We start from the raw sequence: 27,581 nt of genomic DNA on the forward strand, positions 1-27,581 counted from the left end.
AAGGCTGCAGTGGGAAATAATCCTGTCAGGTTAATACTTTATTTAAGGATTTAAAACTGATTTTAAAGCAGACAAACAGCCGAAATATGCCTATATATGTCTTCAAACAAGATTTCACTTTTTTGGAAGAACTCAAATGGATTTACAAAGAAACCGTTATTGTAATAGTTATTTCACTTCAGGTATCTAGAATATTTTAATTATGTGAAACCAGAAGAAACAAAGATTTAATCCCAAATGCTATTCTGTTCTGTCATCTAATATTGGAGCTAAAGAGCTTTTCTTTTGCAATATTTATTTAACATAACAACAATGCAAGCCGCTCAGTCTGACTATTATTAACTTAATGGATTACAGCTGTAAAACCTAAATAGATTTACAAAGAAACCCTTCAGTTATCTATATAACATTTGAATTGTGTGAAACACCAAATGCTAATGTTCTGTTTGCATGGTGAAAAAATCCGTTAAACTTCAGCTTTGATGGAGGTATGTTCACTCCTTGCGTTCAGATTTTTAAAAGTCAACACTCCCCCCCTCTCTGGATGTTTTCCTACAGTAACGTATACTGTAGCTCCAGCTATAAGGAAAATGAGTCATGCGTCATGCCTATGCAGAAAAAAAATACTGAGTGCATTCCTCCTCATCAGTCATGTTATTCTTGGCTCTGGAAGTGCATTCTCACACCTGGCCGACCCTCTGCAGACCGCAGGAGAACAGACAGCTTCTATAGCACCGACTGCCACACATGGAAAACATGTGATGGGCCCTTCAAATAAAAACTCACACTTTTAAATACATAGACAAGCTCAGGAGTTAAACCAAAGCATGCTTTCAGATACACGAGCTGTGTCAAGAGTGAGGATCAGGTCAGGAAGTGACCAGAAGTTAGCCATGCCTTCAAAATAAAAGTGACCTGAGTACAGATCATGCAAAAATACATGCAATACTCAGGGTCTTTGATAAAACAGAGTGAACCTTAATGAAACCTTGTAAAAACCTTATAAACCTTAATCATTACATTGATTTACTTCTTTAATTGTATTGATCTTTGGAAAAATAATTGCACATAGTTGTTTATGTTTTACCTCCAGTTGCCTGTCTCGACTTCCATCAGCCTGGAATTAGAGCTAAACAAATCACATTACACTAGCACAAAAATAAACTAAGCCAATACATCTCTTAAAACGAGATATTAGTGTTATTGTGGGGGCAATGGATGTGTTTGGGTTGTCACTCACTCACTACGTGAGTGTGATTACGTCACCGTGTAATTAACATCACCCGTGAACCTGCAGATCACTGGTTTTTGTTTGTTTGTAGTCAAATTGGTCTAGAACCGCTTAAGGCCTTTTGGGTGCACATGAAGTTACTGGTTTTGCTCCAGCTTTGTGCATTTTCAGTTTAGGGCTTGAATGTAACACTGTAACATATTTTTAAACATTTTAACGAGCACTAGGCTACTAACATGTGTCAAATCCGGTATTTTAATTAAACACAGTTTTACTTTGGAAGCAAAACCGGAAGTCGCTTGTTTTAGTCCACGCTGACTTCACAACATCAGAGTGAGTTGAGGCGGACTGGAGTCTGTGCGCTCAGAGCAAACTGCGCTCAGACAGAAACACACAGAGAAACACACCGAGGAGCAGAAACAGAAACCATTCACCTCCTCTCCATCATGGATACTCTTTGGGCTCGTACCCTTCTCTTTGCTGGATAAACCTTTGGACCTACACTCGTATCATGGGAATATACTGTCTGCGCGCTCGGTCCCGTGGATGTCTATAGTCTTGATGGAAAGCATGTCCCCGCAGCAGGGGACCATGGGACAGAACAGGTCCGACTCTCTGACAGGAGGGGGCAAGGCTCTTCCCGACAACAAAAAGGTACAAAGAGACGCTCCTCTGTGGGGCTTTAGGAGCGGAAGGTTGGCTGAACGTGGACACGTTTTGCGTTGTTGCGCACTGTGTTGCCCGGTGCGCTTATTAAGGATACATGAGTGTATTCTTATTTGCAATATAAGAGACATCAAACTGGTATTTTACTGTATTAAAGTCATAATATTCCTGAATGTTATGTTGCTATGATATGATCATAATCAATGTATGATTGATATGATATGATCATTGCTATGGTGTGTCATTCAATGTTGCGTCTTTTTTCAACATTTCATAGACAGAGAAGATGTTTACTGATTAAGTTGATATGGTGTCAATGTGCCATGCTTTTATTTGAAACATGCCTTTCATGTTTGTTTTTATCAAACCTTTCTACTCGGTGTGTTTGATTTATCTGATGAATATCGCTATCTGTTTCGTTTCCATATACCACAAACAAGCTGGGCACGTGGAAGAGAAGGCTATATTTCACAACATATTTCTATCAAAATCTAGACCGCTAATGCTTTTGATACTTTATTACAATGGAACCAAATCCTGGATTTTTGAACAGCTTTTAACCAAGAAAAACGCCCAAATCTCAAAATCGGATTTATTTGTCCTCAATTTGTTTTTGTTATCCTCCTGACTAAACCAGACTGAGCAGAGGAGCCGGAACGTGGCTAAATAACAGAGCAGGATAATGTGCTGATAGAGATTATTTGTTAATCAGACAGAGGAGTCTCTGTGCAAACACAGAGGAATTATTCCTGCACTGTGGATCCATCAGACCTGGCTTCTTGTAAGTCACTTTTCATTACTTCAAACAATGTAATCTTTGTCTTTCCTGTAAACACCGTGCACATTGTTATTTATTTTAGCTTTCTATCGCGAGTTTTGGTCAATGCCACTGATAAGCGCTCATAGATAAAGGAGATGATTCTCCAGCAGAAGGGCAGTTAAGTTGTAGTAAACAGCGCCCCCTTCCAATGTGTGTTTAGTAAGTGTAACTGCAGCTTTAAGCAGGCAGGATTTGAGCAGCAAAGGGGAGAATATTTAGCCAAATAGTTGCTAAAATTGTCCATTTGTTGGTCCAATTTCAAAATAACAAGTAAGCTTTGACTTTCATCTTAACCAGCACAGACAAAACTAGTGATATCCTCACATTTCTAGAGTTTGCCTTGCCTAAAATATCCTTTACTAGCCTTAAACTGTTTACAAAAAAGAGGGCTGTCCAGAGTAATGCAGTTTTAATGACCAACCCAGATGTATTCCCTGTATAAACTCACACTACCATCAAAATCAATGCATGATTGTTAGCAGTCAATCTGCAAGTGATTCCAAGCAGTGTTCTGGTGTTACCCTCCAATTGAATCAACACACTACATCACTTTTTGGCAACAGACCAGTGTTTTCGTAATGTTTCTGTGAGCGTTTCACCACATCCCAGCCAGGGACTTGCAGTTAGTAAAACGTAGTCTCGGGAATCCAAAACAAATGTTACTGTAGTTCATTCGTTTGGAAAGTTGTGAGAAATGAGCTGTCAGGCTGAGCAGAAAACACAAGCTTTGTTTTTTCATCACTGGCTGAAAAACACTGCATAAATGTAGAATTTCCACATGCCTCATCACTAATGAGCTGTTTGTGTTGAGATGTGTGTGTCAGAAGTTGAACGTCAAGTTGACATGCATGACAGGAACATGCATGTTAATCAGTGTTTATCCTGCAGAGTAGGCCAACATGATAACATTGTTACTGCCTACAGTGCATGCTTCCTATTTGGTTTTCTGCACACGGTCAGCACAATTTAATCCGGAAAGGTTTGCTATTGTATTTTTCACAATAAAGTGTATTGTTGTTCCGTTATGCCAAGTGCAAGTGTTTTCATGTCACTGCTCACGTGTCCTGTCAACACCTGAAGGGAAAACAAGCATGTCATCTTATGGGTGTTGTGTTGCTTTTAAGTCCATTATTTTGGGAATGTGTTGAGTTTGCACCGTTCTTGATACATTTCCTGCAAGAAAATAAAGAAAATCTCACTTTAATTGCAACAAGAATATTTTCCACAAGCCAAAAACTATTAAACTGACCGAAAATGTAATTTAAATAGCTTTCAGCAGCTCATTAAAGGACACTTTGCATTACATATTTTAAAACCAGTATGTTTGGTGTGAAGTAAAAGCATTTGTATTCACTCCAAGCACCCCCCTAATGCACATGATGTTATATATTACACTGCACTGTAGTATCTTTGGCCTGAATGACTAACATGAGTCAAATTCTTCCTTCAACACTTCTACAGTGGAGGAATGTTACCCATAAGTCACTGCAGGATGAGTGCGGGAAGCAGAGTTTAATTTAATGTATGCAGCTACATTAGATTTATTTCCCTAGATTGAATGAATGTACTGTTTGCTCTGCACTCACATGGTTTTGTTGTAAATAGATTAAGTTGAATTAAAATGTCTGTGGTGGCTGCAGGGATGCCTGTCATTCTTCTGTGAGCCTACACTTCATCATGTTGCAGTGAGAATATGTGAGGGCATTGTGCAACAGCGAGACGACATATTTATCTTTCTCTTGATCATTGATCTGTCCGCCAGTGCCATCTTTAACCATCGCTCACTTCCTCTTTTCCTCTTTTCCTTCTTTACCGCTGCCACTTCCCTTTTCTTTCAGTCCCCATCCTTCCCTTTCTTTAAAAGTCTCTCGAACACACACGAAAAGAGACGCACATGAACTGAAGTTTTGTCTATTTCCCTTTCTTGTATTTCCTGCATTGACCACAGCAAACAACCAGCTTCAACCAGTGCTGAATGTGTGCATTGCAACCATGCGATTGTATCTTTATCATGCAATGCAAACCATTATGTTCTGCAAACCCGTCACCACTTGCATTAACTCTTCTCCTCTTCCTCTTTTTCCTCCGTCTGTGCAGAAGATGAAGACTTTGGCCCAGAGACGACAGTCGGCTCCCTCGCTGGTCATCAGCAAAGCACTTACCAGATCCAGAAGCACATCCAGGTATGATCGCACGCACGCACGCACGCACGCACGCACGCACGCACGCACGCACGCACGCACGCGCGCGCACGCACGCACGCACGCACGCACGCACGCACGCACACGCACACACTGTTGGCTGGAGTCAAACACTCTCTGGGAAAATACCGAATATATAAAAGGGTTCAGATTTAAAGTTCAGCTTATACATTTTTACAAGATTCAGATAGTTTCCCACATCGCCATAAATTCTTCTCTTGGCCTCCCAGATTCATTCATAGCTCAGAAAGGGTTTAAATGCTTACTTCTCCCAGAGCTATCAGGCCTTTCATCGCCCTTGTATCGCACAAATCGCTTCCTCTTCCTTTAACAGGGTCGGAAATAAGCCATTACAAACCCCTCGGGGACGGCATTTATACACAGGAATCTTTGTGTCGTGTATCTTAGCGGGTGCCTGCTTTTTGGGGGCAGATTTTAGATGGGGAAACAACAATTTAGGGACTGTAAGAGCATTCAATGTTTGGTAAAATTGTGAAGAAAAGCCACTTTAAACTCAATCTAGAACTGCCACAAATGAAGTGCATCAGCATCCCTGAAGGAATGCATGGAGTCCCTCGTGGGTGCAGGCTGAAAACCTCAAAATGCTTCTCAAGGGTTTAAAATATAGGGTTTTATGCCATCATAATTTCTCTAATGAGAACATGCAGGGTGATGAAAGTGACATGTTTATAATGTGCGAGCTAGAGGCCGCTTTAGTGTTCAAGCTGAGCTGCATTATGCTGAACTGTGAAACTGAAGCGTTGAGGGAAACACTCCACAATGTTAAAGGGTCGTTGCTCTCGGGGTGTTTGTCAGGTGCGAAAGAAAGACTTCTCACATATTCAGTTTGTAGTCATAGACGAAGGGCAAGACAGACTGGCTGTTGAGCGAAAGTCACTTGGTCGTGTGTGTGTGTGTGTGTGTGTGTGTGTGTCAAGTCTCAGGAGTTATGGAGCCAGGGCTTGACACTCTCAGCTGTCACCCTTGACGTTTGACCTCATCAGGCGGTGTAGGGGCCAGTGGGGGTCACCTGGGGTCAACACCTCGCATGGCAGTGAGTGTGTGAGGTGCTCATTAATGTCCGGATGTGGACATGTGGTAGTGCAGGGGGCGTTGCCAGGGGAGAGATGTGAAATGATTGTGGTCAGGTGACTCACAGAAGGTGAAGGTGGAAGGTCATGGTGGAGATGATTGTGAATTCCATTTGGGTATTTTACCTTCTATAGTTTTTTAGAATAAATAATTGTGATCTCTCTCAGTTTAAGCATTGATTTAGCAAGGTGTGCATACCTAATAGTCAGATTGCAGGGCATGTAATGTCAGTAACGTAAGGGAATTCAACTCTTATATTGTAATATCATACTATTGTGGTGCTTTATACAAAAGGAAAACTTGCACAGGTCTCCTTTCCATGAATTTCTGTGGGAGAGAAACTCACTCTGGAGGGAATACATGGATTTGAGCCTTTCCAGACCATATACATGCACCAAAACCTATATAACTCACTACAGGAGAGGGAAACTCCCTAAAAGCACAATAGGGCCCGTTTTAAAGCTTTCAGATCATCTCCATGTTTTGGTTACTGTTGTAGAACTATAACACCCTAAAGTATTATAATGAGAGTTTATTGGATACATCAGTTCTGCCAGCAGTACTTGGCAGTGGTTTAGGCATATTTTTCATCACCCAATATACTTTAATTCCAATTTTGAAGTTCTTATTTGATGACCTTATTCATCATAAAGTTGGATTACTGTAGCTGGGAGTTTAAATTGAATGCCTGAGAGTTGAGTTGAGAGTTGTTCTCCTTTCATATATCTTTAAAGAGACTCTGTCTTTTGCTTCCTCTGCCCTGCATTTCCCATCAGGCCAAGAGGTGCTGAAAGGCTCTCTGGCCTTCAGCTCAGTGTCTTACATCACCTCCACACACTCTCACTCTCACACACACACACACACACACACACACACACACACACACACACACACACACACACACACACACACACACACACCACACACACACACACACACACACACACACACACACACACACACACACACACACACACACACACACACACACACACACACACACACACACACACACACACACACACACACACACACACACACACACACACTTCATCCAGCAGAAGTCTAACAGCCTCCAGGCTTACAGTATTAGGGGTTGAAGCTGAAGTGTAGGCCCCCTCCTCCTCCAGCAATGAAATCTATACTGCAGGGAGGAAGGTGGCTGCACCATAAAGCATAAACACATGTGATTGGCTGACTGCCCTGACCTCTCACTCAATATCAGCCATTGTGTCACTACAAGGCGACACGTACAGCCATTCCTCTTGGTCCCAAGTACACGGACACATATTAGTAATCTCGTGAAGATATAACTGTGTTTATTCAACCACTTTAATTAACCTGAAACCCGAGTCCTCACCTGCTCTTAGAAAAGGAAAGAATATGTCTTAGTTGGGGTGATTTATGTGAGATTTCTTTGGTTGTTTAAGGACATTTCTCGTCCACATACAGTACAAGAACACATTTCCTGGTTTTAATAAAGAGCTCATGCTAAGGACATCATGCCCCCAAACTCCCAAGCCAATTTCAATATTCTGACCTCATCCTGTGTGGGGTTTTCCCTGTATGCATATGCGTGTGTTTCCCTATAGAGAGCATTGTGTGTCGGGCCAGGGGTGACATTATAGTTTGTCTATGTAAATGATCTGGCTGTGAGTCAGGTGGAAACAGGAGACAGAAGGTTGAAGCTTGATTTAAGAGATCTGGTAGTCTGCTTTATGTTTCCTACTTCATTGTTTCTACATTTGTATAGGTCTGTCTCCTGTCAACCACTCAGTGTAGGCAGAGGGATGAAATCTACTTTGGATTTTCCATAAAAGTTATGCATCATTTGAAATTCACTGTTTGTAATAGTGAATTCATAGACCACCTGTCTCTGCAGATCCCCTTAGGTCATCAGATATGTATTTGATAGGCTTTGAAGCTGTTTCCGGTGATGAACAAACGGTCCACTGTGGATTTAGGAGATGGTACGGACCCGGGTGTGCATGCTAACATCTTTTGTTCTCTCTCTAGCACACACACACACTGCGTTGTCAATAGATGCTTGTCAGGAAAGCCTTTACCTCACAGACAGAAAGAGGTCAACCTACTGGTGACGCAAACCTCCTCATGCAGAAGTAAACACGTACAAGTTCACCGGGGGACTCGCAAATAGAATAGACACATCTTCTCACATTCTCTTCCTACAAATGCTCCTGGACACACACTTTTAAACACACACATCTTTAGTAAATCACTGTCACATCTCTGACTCGCCTCCTTTATGGCGATTTAACCCAGTCAGATGAACGTCAGCTTTTGTTTCTGTACTCAGATCTTCTTAGTCTGACTTGGATTGATTGAAAATAAACGTAAAATGTGCGGTCTTAGAGTCAGATTTTCTATTAGAGGACAATCATTCGCAGACAAACTGAGTATACAGATACTAAAACACAAATAAACAAACCACATACAGACAAGAGTCCTTCTCTGTGTTGTTCAAAAGCGGAGCAGATGGACACTTATGTAATCGAGTCAATACTGCCCTCAGGGAGTCAGTGTGCTCGATCAGTATTGACCATTTCACAGCTGAGGTGGCGTTAACAGTTTAGTAAAATATTGATTTCTAATTATAATCATAAGGGCTTTAATTAATCCAAAAAGCAGAAGAAGAAAATGAGAGAAAGTGTGTTGAGAGATGAAAGTGTTATGATCATGTCGGCAAAGAAAAACAAGATAACCATGGACGGAGAGGAGATGAGAAAGTTTCAGCTGTTTTTCCAGCTGTTGTCCTCTGTGTGTGTGTGTGTGTGTGTGTGTGTGTGTGTGTGTGTGTGTGTGTGTGTGTGTGTGTGTGTGTGTGTGTGTGTGTGTGTGTGTGTGTGTGTGTGTGTGTGTGTGTGTGTGTGTGTGTGTGTGTGTGTGTGTGTGTGTGTGCCATGACGAAGACTTTGCGTGTTGTTCTATACAAGATTCAAGCACTCCCTGAATCAGAGGAGTGAATGATGGTTGCTGGAGATTTATTTGGACAGTCGAGGATATTTTTAAATGTATTTTTATAGTTCATACTGTTGGTACATTTGCCATCATTTCGAAAACTTAATCTATGCCGCTTATACCTGGTTGTATATTATAATTGTGTGAGACTGTAGCTTTACATTTTGATGGTGTTCATATTCGAACTCCTCCAGTCTGTATTGTGATTCTGCTTTCGGGTCGAATGATAGAGAGCCGTCTAGGTTGTTACGGAAATGGTCTTTTCTCTTGTTTCTTGTGTTAAATATGTGTCCTTGTTGATGTTGCAAATGAAGATGCAAGTAAAATATCAGGCTTTATCTGACAACAAAATATCATCCCATCATCAATTTGTGTTTTCCGGCTGTTTAAATCAGACGTGTCATCTTGCCCTACTTTGTGATCTCTTCCTAATCAACCTTTTATATACAAATCATGTCCGGTGCAGTTTAATTATTCATGCTGAGACATTAGTATGCGTCGTCGTGTGGTTCATTGTACACCGGCCTCTCATTGTGTTTCAGAAAGTCAACAGTTCTCCTCACACGCTGCCGTGCCTCCACAAAGGTGGCCATGTACGACGGGCCGGCTAAGGACTCAATTTATCAACATCACATGATGTACAATGGAGCCATTAGCTGCTCATCCGTCTGATTCAAAGGGCGGCCGGCTCAGCTGTCAATCTCTCATTCAGGAGGGAGGGTATGTGGTGTGAATACGGAAGATGTTGTCTTTTTATGGGGGGCAGAGAGATGTGAAAGGGGCTTTAGAGGAAGGTTGGACCGTTTGTGTTGGTGTGTGCGAGTGTGGGCTCCTATGACAGGAGCATTTCCCTGATTTGAATGGACAATAGGAACATTTCAATGTGAAATTTGCACTGTGTTAATCCCACTGCAACTTAATCAAGCAGCCCAAAATCCTCCAAACGTCCCTCTGGGGTGGTCCTTTACCCCGGTGCCATCGTGTTGCAGAGGCATTTGGCAAGACTTTGAGAGAGTAGTTACTCCAATAGTGAGAGAGCCACTGGACGCTGAGCTCAGATGCTCGGTGAGTCACATATCATTGACTAATTTGAAGCTTTATGAACCTTTTTGGAGAAATTTGGACAAAGAATAAACGGTCAAATACAGATGAATGTCACAGTATGGCACTAATCTGAAGGAATTGTTGTTCTGCTCCCTGACGAAGAGAAAAGCTTAATTTGTTGCAGTTAAATGGTGTATGAGTTACGTAAATGTTTTCAAAGTGGGGTCAAATCATTTCCCAGTAAACCACATGGGAAGTATTTTCTTTCCTCGTGGAACAATAGCTGATTGTTTTGCAACTGTAAGCTTTAAAGCCACATGGCGTCATGTCCTTAAGTATTGCTGACAAAAGGAATCAGACGTATCTTTCTTTGCTTCAACCGTCTCTGTCTCATTTCCAATACGTTTTAAACTCCCGCAGGGCGACGTGTCCCATCGAGTATCGAGGCTTAATTGGCTACATACATCTCTTTGAATTGAATTCTGTCAGACCCCCTTTTTTGGATTTATTTTTGGACGACACACAAAGAGGGACAGAAATGGAAGCACTCCAGCATAGCCTTCTGTTCTTCGTTAATTAATTACGTAACCAATCACTTGCAATGTATGAGAGGATCCAAGCCTTTTCTTTCTTCCCAGAAAAACTTGGACTGAATTCTTTGTTATGGGGTTACTCAGAGTATTGTGTGTGTGTGTGTGTGTTATGGATGTGCATGCGTAAGAGAAGTAAAACAGAAAGTAGAATATGTAATGGAGAGGGTGTGTACCTTCGTGAGAGAGCAGTAAGGGTGTGTGGATGAAAAAGGAACAGAAAGGTAGAGACGGAGATAGAAAAATGATGTGTGTGTTGTGTTTAAGGACCTTTTATCTGCTTGTGAAGGGTAAACAGGAAAGGATGGAGCCCTCAAACTACTTCCTCTTCCTTCACAAATTCCCCCTCTGTCTATCAGCGGCACACGTTGCAGCAAGGAAACAAGATAGACCATTTTAATTAAATCAAAAATCTAAGATATTTGTGTCTGTAGTAAAAACAAGGGAGTATTTCTCCAAAGTTCAGGAGGGAAAAACAAAAAGGATGATACAACAGTAAATCAAAAACAAGACAGACAATGTTTTTGGATGAATGGTTCATTTCAAAATAAAATGGCAGTTAACTTTGTCATTTATTCCGTTGATGCCGCCCGACAGAGCTTCCTCTAGTTTAATCTCAGCTCTTTGTGACTGTTTACATTCACAGAGCCATCTTTGTGTAGCTCCATGCAAATAATAACACATTTGCAGCCAAATGAGTGCACTAGTCAGAAAATCAAACATTTACTTGATTATGTGTGGTTCAAACTGTGAGGAACCAGTGATGTAAATACAGGAAATAACAAGGTAAATATTCCACTTATGGACTGTGGGATTTTGCTGCACAAGCTATTCGGACCTGTTGGCCTTTTTACAGCCTTTTCAAAGTTTGGTTCACCACAACATGGGCCTCGTTTTCTCTTTTTTTTGTTCCATGCTGCTGAATCGTATTACCACAGTGTGGAGGACATTGGAAAATCCCCGAGTGCTAATACGGGACAGGAAAAACACTGGACTGAATAAAGCTAAAACAAGATGTTTAAGGTTATTCAGGATTAAGTTACACCTTAGTCTTGCACTTTATAATACGTTCCCTCAATATTAACTGGAATTTATTTAGTTACTCACCTTTTCCAACATGTCTTGGTGATGACCTGCTGTTTTTATGCATATTCACTGGTTAGCAGCTCTCTTGTATAAAACTCAGTAGTTTTTGAGGTGTAGGTCTCTTCTCTCTTTCTCATTCTGTCTCTCTGTACGTCATTCCAGATGTTTTTAATCTGTATCTTCGTCCAGATTAAGCCTCACATCTTGTCCCTCTGTATCTCTTTTGTGCCAGTTTGTTTTAAGTTTCTCTCCCCCCATGCATGAATGAATACACTGTAAAGCCCCAGTTAAAAGGAACTTTGGGACTTGTAATATTTGCCCAGTAAAAATTAAATGTACCTGACTTGAATTTGAACTCAACCAACCACATCCAAAAGGTTTTTAGAGACACGCTTTTAAACGCATCCAGGCCACATGTTCCTTTGTGTCTAATAGTGTATTTCTTTCTTTTGTCTCTCCCCAGGGAAAACTGCTTGACGCCAGTCAGCCCGGAGTCCTGTCCCCTGGTCCAGGCCTTCCTGGCTGAGTGTCCACGCAGATTATTCTTGGGTCATATTCAAACGCAGCTGAAGACGGGCCTGCAGACCCAGGAGAGACACCTCTTCCTCTTCACCGACACGCTGCTCGTCGCCAAGGCAAAGTAAGTTTCCTTCTGTGCTGGAGGATGAAGCAGTGTGTGTTTATGTGGTTGTGTGAATGAGAGGGAATGCAGACACATAAACAGGAAAACACAGACTGAAGCTAATTAGAAAAACAAAGCACCAACCTTTCATAGTTGTGTCTCTAACAGAAATGGGCAAAACATGTGTAGAGTATGTAGTTCTATCCTATCTTTCTCCTAAAGTCTCCTTCCCTTACTCCCTTACTCCCCTGCTTCTTAAACTTCTCCCTCCCTTATTTTCTCCCCAGTATATAATTATTTCCTAGCCAATTAAATCCATATGAAGCCTGGCTCAGATCAAAGCCGCACTGGCCTACAGAATGGGGCTACCCACCCACAAACTGCCACACACACACTGCCACACACACGCATGTACGCACGCACGCACGCACGCACGCACGCACGCACACACACACACACACACACACACACACACACACACACACACACACACACACACACACACACACACACACACACACACACACACACACACACACACACACACTCAAAAATAGACCCTTAAATAGCACATTTATGTTTTTGAAGTCCACAAACACACACTTTCGTGCAGTTACGCACACACAGACGTGGACAAATTACTCATATCTTGTACTTAAGTAAAAGTAGAAGTACCAAAGTGTAGGCATACAGGGTTACAAGTGAAGGTCCTGCGATCAAAAGTAGAAAAGTATTAGGATCAACATATACTTAAAGTACTAAAAGTATTCGTTGTGCAGATTGGTCCATTCCAGAATAATATATATGATATGTTTTTATAATGATTGATCATGAAAGTGTTCTCAAAGTTGGTAAAGGTGCAGCTAGTTTGAATGACTTTGTATACTGCAGGGTAGCTTGTGGATTTTAGTCCAGGTGTGACTAAAGTCTTATTTGTGTGTTGATTATATTTCAGATCATTAATACAAATCTGTGAAGTAACTAAAGGTACTAAATATATGCAGTCGAGTAAAAGTACACGATTAACCCCTGAGTTGTGGTAGAAGTACAAAGTAGCAATACATTGAAATAGTCAAGTAAAGTACCAATTTGTTTTACTTAAGTACAGTACTTGAGTAAATCTATTTAGTAATCCTAGGAGTCATGTGACAGTGGGTGGAGCTGACCCCTGCAGCACAGAGACTATTCGCTATAATTGGCCATTACATTGTGGCTTAACACAGGGTGAGTTTGAGGAATGTGTGTGTGTGTGTGTGTGTGTGTGTGTGTGTTTGCGAGAGGGAAAAGTTAATTGATGTGTGTGTTTGTGTGCCTTTTTATATCTGTGTAATAGCAGGGAGAGTGTGTGTTTGTAATGCCACATGTGAGCATTTGTACTTGTGTCCCTCTATAATCAGGGATCTAGTGGTGTGTAAATACACTTTTACTGAGCATGCCTGTATTAAAATGCTGGAAATAGCTGCATCTTTTAATAATTCTAATCCATGTAAAGCTTTTTTGAAAGACTGACATACAGTATGTTAGTGGCTTGTGGAAGAATGATTCATGAAGAAATTAAAAGTTAGAGGATCCAAGTGGGTTCCTTGTGGAACCCCTAAATAAAGATGTTTTTTTTTTATGGGATGTTTTTAAAAAGGAAAGCTTTTGTGGGTTTCTTTTTGCAAAAAGGTCTTCTAAATATAATATTTTATTCATGCGTTGATCAACAGATAATTAATCCACATTCATTTTAATAACTCATCAATGATTTTAGGTATTTATAAAGCAACACAATTGTACTGGTTGTGTCATCTTAAATGTGAGGATGAAGATGTTTTTGCTTCATCTGTTTTTAAGTCACTATATTAAATTGAATATCTTTGAGGTTTTGGAATGTTGGTCACACAAACAAAAACTATATGGAGAGGTCAATGGGAGATGGGAGGCTGTGGCTCAGTGGTAGTGTGCTGAACTTAATGAGCTGAACTTTGAATCAGGGGATAGTAAGTTCGAGTCCCACTGCAGTCAGCATGTCGTTGTGTCCCTGAGACTCTTCACCCCAAATTGCTCCTGTGGGGATTGCCCACAGTACTGAATGTATGTAAGTCGCTTTGGATAAAAGCGTCTAACAAGTGACATGTTGACATCAATACTACATAATGTCAAGATTCGAATGTGACATTTTTGGCGTGATTTTCACTAGATATTTTCAGACTGAGACAGATTTATTTATTTATTGATTATAATGATGTGATGCATTACACTGTGTCATCTGCAGGTCTTCCACTCACTTCAAAGTGAAGGCCCAGGTCCGAGTGTGTGAGATGTGGACGGCCAGCTGCCTGGAGGAGGTGTGTGAGGGAAGCACCAACCCAGAGAGAAGCTTCGTCATGGGCTGGCCCACCTGCAACTGCGTGGCCTCCTTCAGGTACACACCTTCACATCAATACTACAAAATAGGCTAAAAACTGAAATGCCTGAACTTTTATTTCTATTGTTGAATACTATCTTAATTACGGTAACCTACAGTGGGGAAATTGTGCAAATACAAGGCAAAAAAGACGAGTAGACTAGCATATTAAATGAAGTACTAACTAAATAAAATACATTAAATAAGTCCAAGGTAAAATAAACGTAACACAAAAAGTAAGGAAATCTGTGTTTGGTAGATTATATCTTTGTTGTAACAATGCTTCCTGGCAATAAATCTTATACCGTTGGAAAGCCTGTTTTCTTACCTTTCAAATGGTGCCACATTTGTGACGAACATGCATTTGTGGGATGAGCAGCAGAGCTGAGTATGGGGTTTGCGCCCACGAAAAATGTGACAAATCTGTGTATAAGTAGCAGCATTGTTAAGTAATATAAGGAAATAGGAGCCAGTAATAACATCGATACATTGTTTTTCACAACAATAGAGTGACATCTTAATTTCCTCTTATATAACTTGGTTTATTATGTCTGCTGGCATTGCATGACAACTATTCTTGGCAGACATACACTGAACAAAAATATAAACGCCACACTTTTGTTTTTGCTCCCATTTTTCATGAGATGAACTCAAAGATCTAAAACATTTTCTATATACACAAAATAACCTTTTCTCTCAAATATTGTTCACAAATCTGAAAGAATCTGTGATAGTGAGCACTTCTCCTTTGCAGAGATAATCCATCCCACCTCACAGGTGTGGCATCAAGATGCTGATTAGACAGCATGATTATTGCACAGGTGTGCCTTAGGCTGGCCACAATAAAAGGCCACTCTGAAACGTGCAGTTTTGCTTTATTGGGGGGGTCTGGGGGGGTCCGAAAACCAGTCAGTATCTGGTGTGAGGGGTAGGGGTAGGGTTAGGGGTAGGGTTAGGGTAATGTTGTGAATCGAGTGGCCCATGGTGGTGGTGGGGTTATGGTATGGGACGACGAACACAGGATAAGCAATAATCATGCTGTCTAATCAGCATCTTGATATGCCACACCTGTGAGGTGGGATGGATTATCTCGACAAAGGAGAAGTGCTCACTATCACAGATTTGTTCAGATTTGTGAACAATATTTGAGAGAAATGGTTATTTTGTGTATATAGAACATGTTTTAGATCTTTGAGTTCATCTCATGAGAAATGGGAGCAAAAACAAAAGTGTTGCGTTTATATTTTTGTTCAGTGTACTAAACATATTTTCTAAGATGCCTCTCTGAGTCAATTCAAACAAGAGTACACTTTGTTCTGAGGTTTACATCGTAAAGGGAACTGATAACTGAACACGCCAACGCAAACTCCCTAAACCCTTTTGTGCAAACTGCAGTTAGACTGAAGCACATGCACGACATATACATTCATTTATTCTGGGCTATATCTTTGCAGCTTCCTCTTTGCCATACATGCATTCAAAGTCATTCACACTCATTGCATTTCGCATGAGAAAGAATCCAGTCGTAGCTCGGGGTGAAGTCTGCGGTTCAAACCAGGGGAAGTTACATAACAGAGAAAAACAGACAGTTGCTTTTTACATGATTTCCTCTGATTATGTTTTTTAATCCCCATATTTTATCCTCTTTAGCTCCGAAGAGCACAAGGACAAGTGGTTTGCACTCATCAAAAGGTAATTGGTTTTGACTCTGCAATGCTTTGTTTTGGTGCAGTAGTTCAGCTTTCAAATCACATTTTCCTTAAGGGGAGGAGAGATTTGATTAGGATGGAACAGAAATTATGTAAAAAGATCAATTTCCACATAAATGAAAATACACACAGTTCTCATAAATACATGCTTTTTACCCGAATGCATACATTAGTTTGACAGCTAGATTCATTTATAACTCCAACTGTCTGCCAACTATATAACAGTGCTGTTTTGGTCACATGATTTCATATCCAATGTAACAGTTATTGACCTCTTTCTTTGTGTTTCCCTACAGTCGGATACTTGAGGGAAAAGATAAGGACGACCCCAAGACCATCCCTCTGAAGATTTTTGCAAAGGATATTGGAAATTGTGCATATGTAAGCTTTTTTCTCTTTCCTTTGTGATTTTATTCCAAGTCCACATTAAGTGGATAATTAATGACCTCACCGGCAGTGCTGCTATTTATGTAACGCACAACCAACTACAAATGTCCCTAATGTGTCCACAACGTTTTCCAACAGGCCAAAACGCTTGCGGTCAGCCACACTGACAGCACCTCTGATGTCATCCGCATGGCTCTGCTGCAGTTTGGCATTTCGGTGAGTAAGGACCGCTGCTGATGCTCAACTGGATTACAAGTGACTGCGCTTAGATGTTATTTAAAGTAGCCTCGACCAGAGCTATTCATTTTGGCACGGTAGAAATAAGGTTTGGAATTGTTTTTAACTTTGTTTGGATGAAGGAATGTTTTCTTTGTACTGCCTTAAAGAAATGAATGTTGAGCACAGTACGAGTATGGACATAAAATAGGCTTTGTTTAACATCTACGTTTAATAGATGAAAGTATTCATTTCAGTCTGTCCTAACAAAGCGTGAAGCATGTTAACAAAGTAATGGCATTTTGACTTTTTCCCACGACTTATAATGTTTTAGAACAGTTTGTAACACAAGTTTTTTGGGGGAAATTTCACCAATTTTAGCCTTTCATTAATTACAATTTGCAAATACATCAGGATTGTTTGTAATATAAGCATTTTTAGTGGTTTTCCTTACATCAGACGTACTTCCTGTAGGTACCTTGACACAATCCGGAAAGACACAGACAAGTAATTTCATTAAAATGGAAGCATTATATATTGTTAATTCTGATTCTCCTTCTCTGGGTCTAGGGCTGCGAAAAAGACCACAGGTTGTGGGTGAGCTCCAGTAAGGACGACCCTCCGTACCCTCTCATTGGTGAGTCCCGTGACATGGATATTGTTATTTAATCATTCCCTTAAAAACACGATCAGACTATTTAAAAGGAAAATACTCCACTCACTATAGTCTATTTCCCTTTCCTTTAAGATGCTTTTCCGCCTCCAGTGGTGTAGGATTATAACACTTTGTATTCTCACAAATCTGCATGCATGCATCTTTTATAAATTCATTCAAGTTCAGCAAAAAACAACCTGTCTCATCTTTCTGTTGATGCTAAAAAAAACAGTCAGTACTAATGTAGAGATTACACACAGCGGGGGTTACTACAGCATCAGCAGTCCACCAACAACTGAACATCTGGAAGCATTTCACAGCAGTTAGTGACACATTGGTATTTAACCATATCTTTTGTTCTGTAGTTCCCACTGAATTCCCCAACAACCCGCTGATTCTTTTCTGCATGGAACACATTCTGATATCATTTTAAATCATATTTTCTTCCTTTTGTTACCATTGTTGTTTTCCACATTGAAAGTCAGGAAAAAAACACAACACAAAAACATCAACAAAAGTCTTAAATCACAATAATGCTGAAGTAAAAACCTAACCCGATATAAATCAATAATCATAATGATAATAAAACAATTATGATAATAACTCAAATATGACTTACATATTAAAAAAAGAAAAGTAAACTATAATAATAAATAAATATGAATGTTTCTAGATATTTAAAATCTACTTAACCTCACATTAATGCTTCAGACATATGCTCATGTTCCCATAAATCATCTTATTTCATTAATATTATACATATGTTCTCCCTTGACTCATGCACATACCGGACCCTCTAACCCCCGGACCCTGACCCTCTCTTTCAGGCCACGAGTTTCCCTTCAGCATTAAGATGAGCCACATTCGGGACGGGACGAGCAGCGTGGGGGGGGCAGGGAGGGATCCATCGACTCCCACAGACTCTCCAGGCGTTCTGCTGCTCGACCAGTGTCTCCCCCCCGACACCCAGTGCCAGTTCATCCTCAAACACAGCAAAGTGACCCCGGGACAGACTTCACTTATAGGTAAGACGGTCGGTCAATAATAATAATCCATTTTATTTATAAGCGCATTTTTCATTTGAGTAAACACAACTCAAAGTGCTACAGAGTAAAATGGTTGAGACAAAACAACAACAAAATAAAGTAAACAACAACATAAAAACAGTGACGTTTAGGCCGGCATGGCAACAATACTGCAGTTCTCTTTTGGAGGTCGACTGTTTTCCCAAGGCCACATGAGACATTTTTCCAAAGAAAGGAAATGTATTTCAGGAAAAGAACAGTAACGTATTCCAGTTGTGAAAGCAATTTGAACTTGTAGAGACGCGATCGAAGGGAGAAAGAGTTGAAACGAAACCGATGAATATTTATTCGTCATGTGAGATGCCAGAATTGTACAAGGCAAAAAAGGCCTTACATTTTTTTTTTAAACAAAAACCAAACCCTGGAATACTGAAGCCTACATGCTGGGTTTGTGGTCTTGTGTGAATAAAAAGACATTTCATTTTGTCTTCCTAAAAAAGAATGACCAAACTTCCTGTCCTCATTAAGTGCTGAAGAGGCCCTATTATGCTTATTGGGGGTTTCCCTTTCCTTTATATAGTTGCATGTAATTGGTCTGCAAAGACGCCAACGCATTGTACATGATGAAGGGCAGGACATCTCTAAGCGTCTGACCAATCACAGCAGAGCCGGCCAGTTAACCAATCAGAGCAGACTGGGCTCTGGTTTCAGACAGAGGGTGAAAAGAGGTGCTGCAACACAGGCAGTATGAGAACAATAAAGAGCTTTTTGAACATTAAAGCATGGAGACATGAAGTAGAGACACTACATACTGATATACACCTGAACATCAGCAGGAGAGGACTCTTTAAAGTAGAGACACTACATACTGATATACACCTGAACATCAGCAGGAGAGGACTCTTTAAAGTAGAGACACTACATACTGATACACAACCGAACATCAGCAGGAGAGGACTCTTTAAAGTAGAGACACTACATACTGAGACCTGAACATCAGCAGGAGAGGACTCTTTAAAGTAGAGACACTACATACTGATATACACCTGAACATCAGCAGAAGGACTCTTTTAAAGTAGAGACACTACATACTGATATACACCTGAACAACAGCAGAGAGGACTCTTTAAAGTAGAGACACTACATACTGATATACAACGTGAACATCAGCAGGAGAGGACTCTTTAAAGTAGAGACACTACATACTGATATACACCTGAACATCAGCAGGAGAGGACTCTTTAAAGTAGAGACACTACATACTGATATAACACCTCAACATCAGCAGAGAGGACTTCTTTAAGTAGAGACACTACATACTGATATACCACCTGAACATCAGCAGGAGAGGACTCTTTAAAGTAGAGACACTACATACTGATATACACCTGAACATCAGCAGGAGAGGACTCTTTAAAGTAGAGACACTACATACTGATATACACCTGAACATCAGCAGGAGAGGACTCTTTAAAGTAGAGACACTACATACTGATATGAACCTGAACATCAGCAGGAGAGGACTCTTTAAAGTAGAGACACTACATACTGATATACACCTGAACATCAGCAGGAGAGGACTCTTTAAAGTAGAGACACTACATACTGATATACACCTGAACATCAGCAGGAGAGGACTCTTTAAAGTAGAGACACTACATACTGATATACACCTGAACATCAGCAGGAGAGGACTCTTTAAAGTAGAGACACTACATACTGATATACACCTGAACATCAGCAGGAGAGGACTCTTTAAAGTAGAGACACTACATACTGATATGAACCTGAAAATGAGCAGAATATGTCCTTTTTTTTTTTTTTTTTAAATGTCAGCAATTGTGGTTTCAAAATCTGTGGGAACAAATTAGGCATAAAACTACTGTGACAGTATGTGTTGTTAAAAGAAATGTCATCAACATGCCAGTCAAGTTCTCAAATAGGTGGTTGGTCAGTGCCAGGAACCCGTTCTGTTTGAAACCACAAGAAGAAATATGAGGATACAGAAGTATTAATGCAGAACAGAAAGTTCTCTGTGACCTTCGTAAACATCTCACTTTGTTGGTGCTCATTTCTGTCGTGGTGTTGTTGTTGTGAGGATGAATCGGTTTGGGAAGAAGAGAAGGAGTCGAGGAGAATGGTGGGAAAGGAGATGTTAGCGGAGCAGGGGTTACAGCGGGGGTTAGGAGAGACACAGTGTCAGAACAAGAAAAACATCAGACAGACAAAGGGGAAGAGAGCCCAGAAGAGATGGATGAGGGTGAGAATAGGAAGGTGGAAAGGGAAAAGAGATGACACAGCTATTGAGTAAGTCTGAAGGCCAGCGGAGGTGAAGGAAAAAGAAACAGCAGAATGTAACAGATAAAGAGGGAATAATTCACAGAGGGACACGGAAAAGGGGACGTCAAAGGCGAGAGGGACAGAAGAATGTGAAAGAAAAACAAGAGGACAGGAACTAGGATGAGTAACGGGGGACCTGGGTGGAAAAAAAGGGGGTGAGCTTTAGAGGAAAACAAGTCAAGGAGAAAAAAGTGTGTGGAGGCTGCAGTTTGCCAACCACAAGCTTCGCCTCAGATTCCTTTGCTTCAAGCATAACAGCATCTTACGCAACCGCTCCATACCAGCCTGCCACCATAGAGGCCCTGATCGCTCACACCCGTCCCGAGAGCCAACCAACGTGTGTGTTTGTTGGGATGGAGCCATGGCAGGACCATTTATTCTCAAATAACCCGCAGTAAATGATCCCTTGAATGTTGCAAAAATAATGTAAAATAAATCCTTGGAGATGTTGTTTTCCAATTTGCTGCAAGATTGGTCAGTTTCAACATACTGCATGTGTGCCAGAGATTGAATTGAGTTATCTCCGCGGCTGTGACCAAATGTCCAAACACCCATAATTGACTGGAGGCAGAGCAAACAGTATGTCCCTTAGATTGACCCATTCGTCTTTAAAGAAGACATATTGTGCTCCTTTTTGGGTTCATATTTGTATTTGGTGTCTCTACTGGACATGTTTCCATGCTTTGATGTTCAAAAAGCTCTTTATTTTTCTCATACTGCCTGTATCTTTTCACCCTCTGTCTGAAACCAGAGCCCAGTCTGCTCTGATTGGTTAGCTGGCTGGCTCTGTTGTGATTGGTCACCCGCTTAGAGATGTCCCGCCCCTTAGACTATCAAGTGCGATGACTTGGAGCGCTAGCCAATAGAACAATTAATAGTAACCCCTTTTTCAGTTAACAATAGTTCTGAAATACAGTTTGACAAAAGCCTCCGTGCACAAGGAGGCGTGTGGCGCAGTGGGTTGTGTGTTGGTGTTGGGATCACCAACTCACAGGTTCAAACCCCACTGCAGTCAGCATGTCGTTGTGTCCCTGGGACACTTCACCCCAAATTGCTCCTGGGGGGATTGTCCACAGTATTGAGTATGTAAGCTTTGGATAAAAGCGTCTAACAAGTGACATGTAATGTAATGTAATGTGCATAAAACATCATATGGTACATAACAGTCATGAATGTGTGCTATGGACACATTTCAGCTGGTTCCAAAACAGTATTTTATTTCTATATCCAGTCCAACTCACAAACTTATTGCAAGAAATGTAATGTAAGATTGCGTCCACTCTGCTGCAGGAAGAGGTCCAAGATGTTCTCACTGTATTTGCTACAATGTCAGATTTCCAGCAGCCAAAAGTCTTCATGTCATGTGACTCACGATGGGAGGTTAATGTGACTCACGATGGGAGGTTAATGTGATTCACGATGGGAGGTTAATGTGATTCACGATGGGAGGTTAATGTAGAAAAACTGAGAAAGTTTGTTTATTTTTGGGGAGGAAGTTATAAAAAATAAAGAGGTCCATCAAATATTCCGATCTGGTATCTCCATCCTTGAGACAATGTTAATCAATTCTTTCTAAAACCATAAAAAAAGACATCAAGAGATTCTAGGATAATGTCAACAAGCAGTCCACTTCCTCCGTCCTCAAACTATTCCCTGATTAGAAAGCTGTAATGATGTAACGCCTGTTTTTTAGAGCCAGGTCATGTTTTTTTCCATGATGGCGAAGCCCGCTGTGAGCAGCCCAGTTATTCTGCTACTGTTGAACTTTGTTCCCGAGTGTATTTAGGCACGGCGCCACGACAGATCGTTAAATAATGAGTTCTTTGTGAAGAATGCCACATATTTAGATCGCTCTTTTGGGTCCTCCACCCACGGCAGGAATCCTTGTCAGAGTCCCACCCTTGGATTCCAGTCTTAATGTAATTATGTCAAGACTTCTGGTGTTGAAGTTGTTGCAATAAAATGTCACAGCATCGGCTCTTTAACATGTATTGCAGCCTGTGCAAACTTACAGACCTCACCAGTAGTTCAGACATGTGTTTTAGAGTAGTTTCAATTCAGAGTATAATTCAAGATTAGTTCTGTGATTGTCAATGTGTGTATTCGATCACTTTTCTACGGCGGCCGACAAGTGCAAACGCGCTATAAAACACATCCATTAGGAGAAACACGCTGCAGCTTCACAAACGAAGCAAATGTCAAAAACGAAAAATTGCCAAAACACACTAAATGTGCAAAATGTGCATTTAAGAAAACATGAAACTCCTCTAAAAAGTAAAGTGATGCAAACAACACAAAGTTGGTTAGTCTGTTGCATAATTGTGAGTGTTGTCAGTATATTTGATAACAGGTCAGCTAGCTAGTTTATAGCAGATTTCCAGTAAGATCAGAAGGAATTAACATTGTTAAAATGAGCCAATTCAACTTACATTTAGCACAAGGTGACATTTCCCCACCCATGTGAGAAAAGCAGTAAATCATCACATTTCAGACAGTGTCTTTAACGAGTCTGTTCCATAAAGCTGACACAGGTTTGCGTGCTTCATTATAAAATAAAGACAAACAGTAGATGTTTGTTTCACATTCTCCTTAACGCACCTTAGAGGCACGCATTGCAGACAGACAAACAGACACAGGTAGACAGTGTGACTTAGGAACACCGCTAAGCAAATGTTTAACAAGTGACACACAGTCACAAGTCTGCAGAGACACACAGAGCCCTATACATGCATGTGTAACACACACACACACACACACACACACACACACACACACACACACACACACACACACACACACACACACACACACACACACACACACACACACACACACACACACACACACACACACACACACACACACACACACACACACACACACACACACACACACACACACACCTTAAATGAAATGGTGCTCTTAGGTGGGGGCATGGCTACATATGTTTATCCCAAATTCTGAGTCAATGGTTCTTTCTTCCTCTGTCTTTCTGTCCCCGTCTTATTGGTGTCTTTCTCTATCCCACCTACATGTTTTAAGTGTGTGAATATTTTGTCAAAGTTTAGTGGACAGACCAAGCATTCATGAGCATGCTGAAAAAGTCTAAAATATGGGACACCTAGTCTTACTGCGAAACAATTCACCACCTACTCTAAGCTAACCTACTCTACTCTAAGCTAACCCCAGATCTCTAAAACGAAACCTTTACATTTGCAGTTTGGTAATCACCGAGCATTAGCGGACGTGGTGACTTCCACATGCATTACTCAAGCAGCAGCAATCTGATGGTGTCTGAAACCACCTCTTCCTCTTCTCCCCCCCACAGAGCCTGGTCAGCAGAAGTCCTTTAAGAGGAAGAGGTCTCTGATCAACTGGCCTTTCTGGAGAGGCTCCAACACACAGCTGGACGGCCTCCCCCTCTCCCCCACCTCCCTCTCCCCAACTCAGGGTCGTCTGTTCGGGCGCCCCCTGAGCTCCGTCTGCTCTCCAGACCACGGCCTGCCCAAGCCTGTCATGGTGAGTCGAGTCAGGGTCACGTGAGGCCAGAGGGAGAGGTCAGGGTCCCGTCTGGAGGGGTCAGAGTGTATTTAGGGAAAGGGAGATTTACTCAGATATTGTACTTGAGTGAAAGTAGAAGTACCAGAGAGTAGGAATACTGTGTTACAAGTAAAAGTTGACAGGAAAGAGGAAAAGCTTAACAGTTTCATGCTGACTTACTCCCAAGCACTCAGGAAAATGTGTGTAAATATTTGACCACTTAGAGGATTACGTCGCCATTAAAGGGTTCATTCTCCCAAGATAGCTTCAAATTCAATATCGCACATTAGACATTTTCTCAGTGTGCTTTGAAGTGTGTACAGCATATCATACTGTCTGTCCTTAGCAGAGGTGGAAGAAGTACTCAGTTATTGTACTTAAGTAAAAGTACCAGAGTGTAGGAATACTCTGTTACAAGAAAAAGTCCTGCATTCAAAATGTTACTCAAGTAAAAGTAGAGTCTCATCAAAATAAAGTTAAAGTACCAAATGTAAAAGTATTCATTGTGCAGATTGGTCCATTTTAGAATAATATATATGATATGTTTTATAATGATTGATCATTAAAGTGTTCTCCAAGCTGGTAAAGGTGCAGCTAGTTTGAATGACTTTGTATACTGCAGGGTAGCTTGTGGATTTACTCCAGGTGGAACTAAAGTCTGATTTAAGAGTTGATTTATATTTTTAATTATTAATACAAATCTGCTAGGTACAAAATAAATGTAGTGTACTTGAGTAAATGCACTTAGTTATTTCCCACCTCTATCTAGTCATATGGACAAGTAGAGGGTTTGCTTTCACTACTTTATGTAATTGCTAGATTACTGTTTTGTTGGTAATGACCCCTTAAATTAAAGAAATAATTGACAAACTTGGGTTGCATGAGAAGTGAAATCCCAATCTGTTGAATAAGCAATCCATTTTCTACTCTCAACAAAACATGTTTCCTCTCTGATCATGTGGTGAAACCTTTTAGAAAGAACCTCACTGAGTCTACATTGCTAGTTAGTTTCTGACTTGGTAATTGGCTCCTTGTTCCACAAAACTTTACATAATCCTCTGATTCTTGCAAGCAGTGGCGGTTCTAGACCAATTTGACTGGGGGGGCCACTGGGGGGCCAGTTATTTTCTGAGGGGGGCACAATAAATGCAGGACGAAAAAGAGAAATATACAGTATGAAGTAATTGCGCATAAAAAAACAATGCAATACAGTTATTGGTATTTGTTTCAGTACACTTATTTATTTCAGATAGATCTTATAGTTATTACTGTTAGCTTCAGCTTAAGTTATAGTGCAATGTTTGCACTAACACCATATTTATATAAAAATAAAGGCAATGAACAGTTACATCTCTACTTTACATAAGGGTGTCTGCACAATCTCACATTACAGCAACAAAATCCTGCGGTTTTTGGCAAACCGAGTACCAGAAAATATATATTTAAAAAAAAAAAAAAAAAACTTTTCATTGTTAGGGGGGGCCACAGGGGGGTCAGAGGTCAGTGTTAGGGGGCACTGGCCCCCCCTGGCCCCCCTAGAACCGCCCCTGCTTGCAAGTAAATACAACAAATCGCACACTCATGTCTCCAGTAATAATGCTCTAATAAAACCCATTTGATGGCAGAAATGAATTAAGATTAATTTTATTTGCACAAGAAAATATGATTCTAGGAAATCAAAAATTTAAAAACAAACATCAGGGTCTAAAAAGCAAAATTCACTTAGTCCGTAAATCCTTTAATTTCCTTTGGTTTAAAACATTGCTGGACTTTCTGAGCAAATAAGCCCTTGAGCATTACATGGTATTAGGAGCAATGAGCATTTGTGCTCTGAGAGTTGTTCGCTCAAGCTTTTGAGTTAAGAGCTATGTAGAGCTGCTAATTTCTCTGTCTTGTTCGAAAATATTCAGAACATTACTAAAAGGATGATGTGATCCCTGCAGGACATGTTGGTGTTCCTGTTCCTGGAGGGGCCGTACACACGGGGCATCTTCAGGAGGTCCGCCGGGGCCAAAGCCTGCCGGGAGCTGAGGGACCGAGTGGACAGTGGGAGCGAAGACCCCGAGATCACACACCAGTCTGTGTTCGTCATCGCTGCTGTCCTCAAGGTAATACACACACACACACACACACACACACACACACACACACACACACACACACACACACACACACACACACACACACACACACACACACACACACACACACACACACACACACACACACACACACACACACACACACACACACACACACACACACACACACACACACACACACACACACACACACTGCACTGCACTGGTTTGAAAGCAGACAACAGAGAGCAGGAGGAGCGACTGATGTGCGTCCAAAATCACAGAAGTCCAGACAGGATAATCTGTCTCTGCAGAGCTGCCAGGCAAACCCTACAAGGTGCCACATTGTTCAGCATCCACACACACACGCACGCACACACACACACGCACACACACGCACACACACACACAGCATGGGCTTCAACACAGCGCTGATTCATCTCACTGCCCTGCTGGACTTCACCTGGACACGGATTGTCCTTTGTTAAACAATTAGTGCATTGAAAGGACATTTCCTGATGCCAAAAACGAAATTGTTAAAGTTATTTCTCAAGTAAAACCCCAGGAAACTGAATACATGTTCTCAATTACTAACGGTATTTAGACAAGGTAAGATAACACTTTATTAATCCCTGCAGGGAAATGCAGGTGTCAAAGCAGCTACAGCTACTGTATGAGAGTGAAATATAGGATAGGATAGGTAATTATGAGATAATAAGAATACAAATGTACTTGAAAATAAATATATCAACAATAGGATTAGGTTAAACAGAGTTCCTGAAATGAAAATATTTGAATATATATGAATCTTTTTTGGGTCATACCCTCAGGATGAACTATATGTTTGCCCTAGTTTCCATATGCTTTTGACAGCATGCTTTCTTCCCTTTTTGACCTTATAGCCTTGA

At 40.9% G+C, this 27,581-nt stretch overlaps 1 protein-coding gene across 2 annotated transcripts in view; it reads left to right on the forward strand.

The window, feature by feature from the left end:
- LOC117536566 (rho GTPase-activating protein 20-like) overlaps positions 1-27,581 on the forward strand; it is a 58,288-nt gene that overhangs the window by 17,328 nt on the left and 13,379 nt on the right. The window contains exons 1-11 of one of the 2 annotated variants that reach the window (XM_034201491.1): positions 1,588-1,885; positions 4,815-4,900; positions 12,173-12,349; positions 14,589-14,738; positions 16,371-16,412; positions 16,726-16,810; positions 16,955-17,032; positions 17,603-17,669; positions 18,515-18,712; positions 24,381-24,571; positions 26,536-26,700. In XM_034201491.1, coding sequence (XP_034057382.1) covers positions 1,778-1,885; positions 4,815-4,900; positions 12,173-12,349; positions 14,589-14,738; positions 16,371-16,412; positions 16,726-16,810; positions 16,955-17,032; positions 17,603-17,669; positions 18,515-18,712; positions 24,381-24,571; positions 26,536-26,700 — 1,347 coding nt within the window. In that variant the 5' untranslated portion in view covers positions 1,588-1,777. Of the gene's footprint in view, positions 1-1,587; positions 1,886-4,814; positions 4,901-12,172; positions 12,350-14,588; positions 14,739-16,370; positions 16,413-16,725; positions 16,811-16,954; positions 17,033-17,602; positions 17,670-18,514; positions 18,713-24,380; positions 24,572-26,535; positions 26,701-27,581 lie in introns of those variants that run through there. The other variant, XM_034201492.1, reaches the window with a different exon arrangement.

This window comes from Gymnodraco acuticeps, unplaced genomic scaffold, assembly GCF_902827175.1.
Source record: "Gymnodraco acuticeps unplaced genomic scaffold, fGymAcu1.1, whole genome shotgun sequence".
Classification (NCBI taxonomy): domain Eukaryota; kingdom Metazoa; phylum Chordata; class Actinopteri; order Perciformes; family Bathydraconidae; genus Gymnodraco; species Gymnodraco acuticeps.